A 10,197-nucleotide genomic window follows, 5' to 3' on the forward strand; every position below is an offset into this window, starting at 1 on the left:
CTCCCTCATGCCAGATTATATCATCTTCGGTACCGTCCGAACGTTTCCGTCTTAGCTGACGTTTACGGTAATTTGCCCTATAATTTCGGATTGCTACGCAATTGCAGTCATAACATAAAAGACCTTCAAAATAAAAGACCGATGTGGCTTTTCAGAGCGGGAAAAGCCGTTCTATTCACATTCCGGAAGCGGCATTGCTTTGAGCGGCAAATCCATAGAAAGTACGTAATGGTACAAAACCCGCTTGGCATCCGGGGCGGACGAGCAGCAATGGCGGCCCTGCATGTCGGTGCAATTGTGCATGACGCAACGGGGAAAACGTGCAACCGAGATCGCTTTTCGTAAAATACTTTTTTTCGTAAATGTATTGGAAAATTGACTTGTTTTGAAGCCGAGTTTTTTTCTCTCCCCGTGTATAGGACGCACCCCCAACTTTTGTCTTTTTTCCAATAAAAAAGTGTGTCTTATACCCCGGTATATAAGGTATTTGTACGAGGATGAATCTTGTGTTGTTGTTGTTGCTGTATAGCCCCAAATAGTTGCCTCAAACAAGCCCGCTGCACGAAGACAGCCACTCCATCTCCCAGTAGCGACCCAGAGATCCCCCATATCCAGGATGGTGTCACAAAGTTCACAAAGTCAGGGCCACGATAGAGTTAGAGAGGGAAAGGGCCGGTCTATAGGGGCCGATCGGCACTCTGACCATGACCCACTGCCCTCACGAACCAGGGCAGCAAGGAGGAATGTGGAAGATTTGGCTCCCAACTTGCGTTGGGTGGGGGAGGGGGGGTACATCTACCACGAAGAGGCGTCTCCGATAGTTGCCAAATCTTGTGTTGAGAAGAAGAGTACTTTGAAATCTCATCTTTAAAATGTTGCACACTGTACTACACATAATAAATTGTCCGGGACGTTTGCGGATTGGGTGAACAATGTGTCTGGGACTGGTGTAAAGCAAAGGATACGTTGTGGACTACCAAGAAAATCAAGACGGCTAATTGCAGCTGCAAAGCTAGGTCGACAAACATTGAGTGCTTGTATTACAATAAGTGTCACATGTTAATGTTTATTAAGGGGTAGTGAATTGTGACAAAATGTAATGTGCTATGAGCCAGTGCTGATAATGATTCTGTCGCTTGTTTTAAATACTAAATGCACTTGTTAGGTTATTTCTGAATTTCTCCGTTGTTAACATTTGACTGAAACATCTTCTCTTCACAAACTATCTGACCGATGATGGACTAAATTTGTTGCAATGCATCAGGACAGCAAGGTCTCATGGGGTTGTACTCCCCATCTGGATGCACCCGCTATGAAGGAGATAAAAGGGGGGCTTTGCCGCAAATATTGGTATTCCATTCAAAAATCTTCTCAGAAACCTCCAGACAGATCCTGACCAAACTCACCATGGGGCATCAGGACCATGCCCTAACCTTAAGTTGTGCTCCCTATGGCCGTATCTCCCCTGAAAAGGGGGCCACGTGCTCCCTCCTCTAAGACCTCTTATTCAATAAAACGTATTTTTCTCACAAACTACATGACAGATTATGGACCAAATTTGGTAGGATACATCAGAACAGTAAGGTCTCATCGGGTTGTGCTCCCCATCCAGATCCGACCCCTATAAGAGGCTGAAACGGGGGGTTTCGCCTCAAATTCAGGTAATTTATTTTAAAATATTCTCAAACCGTGGGGGATATAACCGTCAGATCCGCACGAGGCTATTTATTTGAAAAGAAGTACCAGAAGTGATGTGTTGTGTCGGGGAGAAATTAACACCTCTATTGTTCTGAATGCATTTTACTATCGCAGTTAATTGAGCATTGTGTTGTACTCCAAATCGACTTATCTATAAATGAAGTAAAGAAAAATGGGGAAATTAGCCAATTTGACGTGTACCCCCCCCCCCCCCCCCCCCATTGACTATTAGGCCAAAAAATACGGTAATTTGCAGTGCCGAGAACTTCCTGGTTTGTAATCAATGGGAAAACAGTTATTTTATTTTCCATCTATATCAATAAAAGGCAAAAATCTCTCTCTCTTTGTTTGTTTGTGTTCTATGCATGGCCACATCTTTTAAGGTCACAAATACAACATTGTGTGTGGGGGGTGGGGGGGGGGGGTAGCATAGGCTATATGGCCGTGGCCTCATGCAAAGGTGTGGGGTGCAGAGGGAAGGGCGGGGAGGAGTTATGTATGTAAATGTGTACTGTGTAGCGCCACCTGTTGGTGGCAGAGGGTATTCCAATTCTCTTTTTTCCTGGGCAACGCTGAGGTTAAAGCACTCTTCGCACAGGTAAATTAATTTTGGCAAACAGGACGACTAATTGGTCCATCAACGAAGCGACGGGTAGGCTCCGCTAGTTCTTTCATTATAAGGCTTCCGCAATCTCACAGTACAGCAATCCTAGTATTGTTGACATTATCTAGAGATTGTATATATATATATATATGATTGTTTATATATAGAGGAATGCTTATGTGGTGGATTTGATCACCTCTTGTGTTTCTGGGTCTGACTCCAGATAAGATGATTTTTTTTTTTTGCAGTGCAGCTCTTGTGGTCGCGTATATAATGGAGACCTTTGGTTTGAAATACAGGTATTTTAATAGCATTGCCTGCACACTTAGGAATATGAGGGCCTGCTTGTACACATTCACATGCTACAATAATTATCATTCACACTAACATGTAACGTTTTCCTTCCTCTGTATGGTGTCACTGAGATCAACTCGCACTATTCAGTTTGCATTTGTATGGATAAATTAATGATTATGTTTTGCCAAGTTGTTTATTTGCCTTGCTTTTATCAGAGAGGCTTTCCTGTACCTACAACAGAGGCGGTTTTGCATTAATCCTAATGCTGGCTTCGTCAATCAGCTCCAGGTGAGAACTGTTCTTTGGCTTGCGATGCCAGGTGTGTGTGTGTGTGCATGTACGTTGCACTTGTAAGTATGCTTCAGTGCAACCTCTATGTACATTGTACATACAGGAACAAAATAGATATTGGTATATTATTCCAGCACAGTTTTTAATTATGATTAGAAGTTGATCTTGCATGTTGTTTTTAAATATATATATTTTTGTATACATAGTCGAGGCTCATGGAAGATCTAGTACTAGTTCACTGAACAGATAAGGTAGGACATAACAGGACTAAAGGAACTGTTGAGATAGGGAGAATCACCAACAGCAGAGTTGAAGGCCAAGTAGGCCATCAGCCAGACCCCCAAAATAGGGTCCATTGGTACCAAAATGAGGGAGTAAGCCTAATATTGATTTTTGGATAGGTCTTTACCCCTAGAATATGAAAATATGTGATAGCAAATTCAACCATGTAGCTAAATGGGTGTTATCACCTCATTTTCAAAATGGTCGCCAAAATGCATGTTTTTCTATTAAAAACACCATGTTTCATATTCTTGTAGGAATTTGTAACAAATAGCATTGCGTTTTGAGATGTTTAAGACTTTACAACTCTCTTAAATTATGAAATACATCATCTGAACTTTAATCCAAGAAGATAGAATCCAATATGGCGCCCAATTTCACAAAATGGCTGCCATCATAGCAACAACTTTATGCACAAAATATGCACGAAAATAACTGGCATTCAGTAGATTTGCAAGTATACACATGGAAAAAAGTATCGCACCACCACGTATTTTCGACATAGTGGAAATGTATCAATGAATTGATACATTTCACCCATTGAAATGTATCAATGGGTGATAACACACATTTAGCTACATCGTTGAATTTGCTATCACATATTTTCTTATTCTAGAGGTAAAAACCTTGTCAAAAATCATTATTAGCCTTACTCCCTCAATTTGGTACCGGTTGACCCCCCTAGCTGATAGCCTAAAGATAGAGGCAGACTTGGACAAACAATGAGTGTGGGGAGGAATGGGGGGTGGGGGGGGGGGGGGGGCAGGAAAGGATGCACGGGGTGGACAAGATGGATGCAGAAGGAAACTCCAAGGAGGGAAAACTGGAAAGTTGTGAGGAGGAGGGATTGGGGTGGGGGATGGGTGAGAGTTAACAAGGATAGAAAAGATCTTGGTTTTGGATTGGGAACGATCTCGTATGGTGGTGAACAGCTGTCGTGAAGACCTGGAGGGAAGAATGAGATTGAAGTATCATTCTTAGAAATGAAATCTATTAGCATGCCTGTTTGGCCAAAAATGCACCGTTTTCTTTTATTTGCTCAAATACAGGGGTTGTTCAGTTTGTTTAGCTTTGTGGATGTTTCATAAAGTGCAGCAGCACAGTAAAATTATCTAAACCGGTTCTGTTTATCTCAATTCTCCAGTGTTTTATTACAAACTTGTACAGTTTAATTTCTGTTTGCTATTCCTTATATAGACCTAATCCGTTGCTGGTGTGACAATCAAAAATATTCTGCTGCAACCAACATGTGTTAATCAAATATTTGATTTGGATGTTTCTTTTTTTTTTTTTAAACTAGAGCAATTCGACTGTGTCATCAATATGCCTCCACATAGTCCTACAACGCGCTATACAAAATTGTCACCAATATGCCTCCGCATAGTCCTACAGTGGGTAGATGCCTTCATTCACTGTCCTAAAAATAAACTAGTTTGATTTAAATCGCCATCTGTTTTCAAGTATCACATTTTCACCAGCCATGACAGGTTTCACATCGATCAGTGAAGGGGTTTCAGAGAAGGGATTTTAAAAAAATATTGGCTTTCAAGCTAATGTGGCTGCCACACCACATGACATATGACTTTTAAAAATGTACATGCTGCATACGTATGGGTAGGGGATCACGTTTGTGAAGTTTCATGTGGATTGGATAACGTTCGTTTTTCTATCCAAGATGGCTGCCAAACCACATGACCTATGTTGTCATCATTTTCAAACTATATGCAACAATGGTGTTAGATGATATTTGTCAAATTTAGCATTGATAGGGTAAGCGGTTTCAGAGATATAATTATTTAATATTTTCCTTCAATCCAATATGGCTGCCACACCATGTGACCAATGATGTTTTCGTGATCATCTTTTAATCGCCAAGTCGAGTCAGTGACACACGTAAAGTTTCCAGTCAATCGATTTGGTGGTTTTGGAGAAGATGTTTTTATAAGCTTTTAGGTTAAATCCAATATGGCTGCCAAACCATGTTACCTATGATGTCATAAATTTAATATTTCAGTACAAATGGGTGATAGATCATGTGCATGCAATTTCAGATTTTTAGGATAAGGTTTGATTAAAACATTTTTTGGCTGGTATAACACTTCACCTATGATGTCATTATTATCATGCTTTTGTTCCCCATTGGGAGTACTGATAAACACAATGTGCCAAGTTTCAAATTTTTCCATTCAGCGGTTTCTGAGAAATAAGTTTTTAATTATTCACGTTTAATCCAAGATGGCTGCCATACCACATGACCTATGGCGTCACAATTATCAAAAAAACATTCTGCATGGGTGTCACTCCTACCCTGAAAGTTTCGTCTCAATTGGACATGTGGTTGCTGAGAAAAACGAGGTTTAGTCCATATGGACGAAAGAGTCTTGAGATCGTCAACCGCAGACACATCACAGTGGGGACAGGTGGTAAAGCACTGAGAACGTCGGCAGTATACAAAATGGCGCAGTCAGGCTACAGACTTGTGAAGAGAGACGGGAAATGCAAACTGATAACAATCACCGCTTTGAGCTCTTGCAGGATCGAGCATAAGTCACTGTTCCTGCAGCTGCCGTGTGAATCAAATCTTAAAGCATGGCACAACTACTGCCCTCACAATACTCTTCCCTTTCTTGATTATATAACCGCTGCAATTCCATCATTTGGTCAATCTCTCCAAACCGCTGAGATCCACAAATCTCTAGACTGTTGCTGGGTCGTGCCCGTTTAAATTATCTCTCCATTCTCCACCTTCGGTCTCTCTTTGAACCGACTCGTGCAAGCATGAGGCAGTAGACGTGCAAGTGCAAAATGTTCAGTCCACCATCAGACAAGCAGTTGGTCGGTTATTTTGGGGTCCACCTTCACTTTATAAATTTAATTCAGGAAATGGTTCATAAGATTTATGACTATATTCTAATACCAGTTTTTAATTTGTTGAATAGAAGAAAAAAGAACCACCTTCAGAGGCCATTTTCCCCGCAGAGCAGGGGTTGGCCTTTTTCGAGAACCGTGGTCCCCTTTTTGAAGCAATGTTATATGGCCGGATGCCCTGCCTGCCACCAACCCTGTTGGTCGCCTCTTGCAACACACAGGGAATTACCAGTGAGCTGGTACTCAATTTGCTGACCTCAGAAGGATGACAGGCTGAGTCAGCCCCCCTGGCGGTAATTCAGCGATCGACCGGGATTCGATCCTAGGATCCCAAGTCGGCACCCTAACCGCTAAGCCAACACCAAGCTTACAGAATTATTAACGTGTTGAATAGTGGCAAAAATTTGAGTAGTTTGTTGCTGGTGCATATCCATGTTTTTTTAGCCTAAGACTCACCTGCCCCGCACCACCACCATGCAGGAGTATGAAGCAATATATCTGGCACGCCTCACCATCCAGAAACTGGCAGCTCAGGACATGCCGCGCACACCACAATCCACAGGATCTATCGCCCGTACGTATGTCTTCTTGTTCTGCTTGATGCTGTTACAGAGTTTGGTGAAATCTGAGTATGTATATTGCATTTGCATTGCACATTAAAAGTGCTGAAGTGCTACCATGTTAAATATCATAAAGTTCTGCACGTATGTCATGTCGATGCACATTCTGTGCTGGTGATTTGCGTTTGTACTTTAGTTCATTGAGAAATGCCAATGCTCGTTGGCGCAGGAGACGGGGGTTTTCGATCACTTGTGTGTGTCTGTCTGGGCCATAACGTTTTACCATTTGAGCTTTTGTCATCAAATCTTCAGCAAAGTTGAATTATGAGAATATGGAGAAGACTTTTATGAATTTAATCTAATTATGAGAATTGCCCCATCCAAAACCTTGATCTTTTCTACCGCAGTTAATACACCCCAAATCCACTTTTTTCAAATTCCGTTTTCTTTCCTGAAAGTCCTTGTAGTGTCCATCGTGTTTATCCCGTATACCCCACCCAACCCTCTCCCTTCCACAGATCTCCCGATGTCCCTGTTCCCTACAGTTGTTGTGCTTCCCTCTCTCTCCCCCTCTTGTCTCCCGCTCCCTTTATTATATGTTGTATGTGTTTGCTCTTAAATGAGCCTCAACTTAGTATACAAAAAAAAGACAAATTAATCATTTTGTTCAAAGATCAAAATGTCAGCATCACATAAAATCATCCATTTTCATCCAATTAACCTGTAATTTTAATTTACCATTCGAGTTTTGTCATCAAATTTTCAACAATGCTTTATTATGAGAATATGAAGAAGACAAATTTATGACTTGTTCAAATGTCAGCATCACATAAAATCATCAATTTTCATCCAATTGATCTTGTCATGGGGCCCGCAAGGGTAACCCCCGCTCTAGCAGGGAAAATGGCCTTAAAATGCCTGTTGTTTGCCTGTTGTTGACCTGAAATTTAAAGAATTTGCATATTGCATCACTGAATCACCAATCAAATGCTAGAATCTGATTGGGTTTTGTTTAGATCAAAAGGTCAAAGCTGCATAAAATCGTCAACTTTCATTTTGTATTTTTTTTTAGCTGTTTTTGTCATGTTTAGCATACAGAAAAAGAAGAAGAAGTCTAAGTACAAAGCTGACACGGACGGGTTTTGCATTTTCAAATGCTTTTTAGTTGTTTTTTTAAATCCTGCAATTTCAAAAGGTAAGGTGTTACCATAACACCATTCAAAAATTAGAAATGTAACAACGTGCAATGAGAGAGAGAGAGAGAGAGAGAGAGAGAGAGAGAGAGAGAGAGAGAGAGAGAGAGAGAGAGAGAGAGAGAGAGAGAGATAGAGATAGAGATAGAGATGGATAGATATATATAGATAGGTATAGATAGATAGATAGATATAGATAGATATAGATATATAGATAGATAGATATAGATATATAGATATAGATAGATAGATAGATAGATATAGATATGTAGATATAGATAGATAGATAGATATATAGATATATAGATCGATAGATAGATAGATAGATATAGATATATAGATAGATAGATATAGATAGATATAGATAGATATAGATAGATAGATATAGATAGATAGATAGATAGATAGAGATAGATAGATAGATAGATATATAGATCGATAGATAGATAGATAGATATAGATCGATAGATAGATAGATATAGATATATAGATAGATAGATAGATATAGATAGATATAGATAGATATAGATAGATATAGATAGATAGATATAGATAGATAGATAGATAGATATAGATCAATAGATAGATATAGATAGATATAGATCGATAGATAGATATAGATAGATATAGATAGATATAGATAGATATAGATAGATAGATCGATATAGATAGATAGATAGATATAGATAGATAGATAGATATAGATAGATAGATATAGATAGATATAGAGATATATATATATAAATAATGTGGTACCTGGAAGTATGAGTAGCAGATAGTCTCTGTTCATCTACCCCTGGGCCACACTCAATCATTAGTGAAATTGAATTGTGGGAAGTCAGGCGTGGCTGATGGTTTTGAGTGTTGGCCCTTTGTCAGAGCAAAAGAGAAGTTTTTATCCCATACGCTCATATTGTCAGAAGAGACAGGTATACTGTTATCAGCATTTACTTCCAAAAGGAAAAAGCAAAAAACACTTGTTGTATCCTGACAGTGGGACCGCAGATGTATGTAACGAGCGGGGTAACGAGGAGAGATTAGGGGAATAAACCAAAATGGTTAGGGTTATGTACAGTTAATGGAGGTAAGAAAAGATAATGGGTAGGAAGGGGGATAACATGACATGGTGGTATGCTGCCAAGTTGAAGTCTTGGAGGGCAAGGTTTAATTGAACATCCTCAGAAAGGCAGTTCCACAAACAGGAGAAAAGAAGAATAAAGTTGTGATCAGTATGTCTGGATTGTGAGAGATTAATCAGGAGGGGTTACCGGAAGGACTTGTGTGTCCCGTAGATGCTGGAGAGCGTCGGAAGGCTGAAAAGGGAGCAGGATTGGAGGAGAGCTGATAAAATGCTGTTACGAGAGGGGTGGCACCAGCAACCCCGGGTCATATACAGTCCATAGCCCCACTTGTGGAGGGGGGTGGGGGGGGCGGGAGAGGGGATGTAAGGACCCTAGGTCCTGTCCAGCCCACTGGGATGAAGCCCGCAAGCTGACTGAGCGGTATTGAAAGCCTGCACAATTTTGCAGGGGAAGAAAGGGCCAGAGACACCCTTTGGTATCTTGCGACGTGCTCCTTTTATGCATTCGGGCCAGTTTCTTACATGCAGGAGGTCTGTGCCGTGGTACGAGTTCAGTGGCAACAATGGCTTCCTTATACAAGCTTTAATGAAATAATGATTCACAAGCAGCATTGGAAAAATAAATACACATGTCACTTCCATGAAATAACCCTATCCACCTAACACACACACAGGCCACAGATCTATCTGACGAAGGCCTACACGTTGACACATTTTTACGTCTAACTAAGGGAGGTGAGGTGGGTGTTGAAAATGACAAATAAAAAGGAAGCAACAATGAGGTAAATTGAATAGAAAAAATAAGGATTCTAGTTCAGGCCTTGTTGGCTTGCAGTTTTATGGTCTTTTCTTGGCTGTAACGCAGGGGGCCAACAATTCCATCCTTCAGCGATCCTCCAGCCCAGGCACACATGGGAGCATCACAACACCTTTCTGACTGATCTCTCAATTGCTATAATCCTCACAGGGGAGACAGGGGGAAAATGGTGGCACGTCGTCTTCGAGCCAAAGACTCTCTCTCCGACTCCTCCGTTCATTCCTTCCCAACACAATGTGGTTCATAATAACAATTTACTTTCCATAAGGAGTTCACCAAAGCAACCATTTACATTGCAAAATAGTTTTTGTAGGACATCTCCTTTGATTGTCAGCCATGAAGGTGGAGCCTCCAATATCGGGAACATCCGGATCATGTGACGACACCATGCTGCCTTCGGGAAAGGTGTGCAAAAATGGTGGTGCAACTCAGAGATAAAAGAAAATCCAATAAAGATGCTGGTTTTTCTCACAATCGAACCGGTATTTAATACGTGAGACACTTAA

The 10,197-nt window shown here is 40.8% G+C and overlaps 1 protein-coding gene across 1 annotated transcript in view; it reads left to right on the top strand.

Annotated features, from left to right (window-relative positions):
- Positions 1–10,197, top strand: part of STYX (serine/threonine/tyrosine interacting protein) — a 72,432-nt gene that overhangs the window by 51,591 nt on the left and 10,644 nt on the right. The window contains exons 9-11 of the mRNA XM_068130576.2: positions 2,551–2,601; positions 2,815–2,887; positions 6,521–6,614. Of these exons, the coding sequence (XP_067986677.1) occupies positions 2,551–2,601; positions 2,815–2,887; positions 6,521–6,614 (218 nt within the window). The remainder of the gene's footprint in view (positions 1–2,550; positions 2,602–2,814; positions 2,888–6,520; positions 6,615–10,197) is intronic.

The sequence above is a fragment of the Myxine glutinosa genome, chromosome 11 (genome assembly GCF_964187855.1).
Source record: "Myxine glutinosa chromosome 11, kmMyxGlut1.1, whole genome shotgun sequence".
Taxonomy (NCBI): domain Eukaryota; kingdom Metazoa; phylum Chordata; class Myxini; order Myxiniformes; family Myxinidae; genus Myxine; species Myxine glutinosa.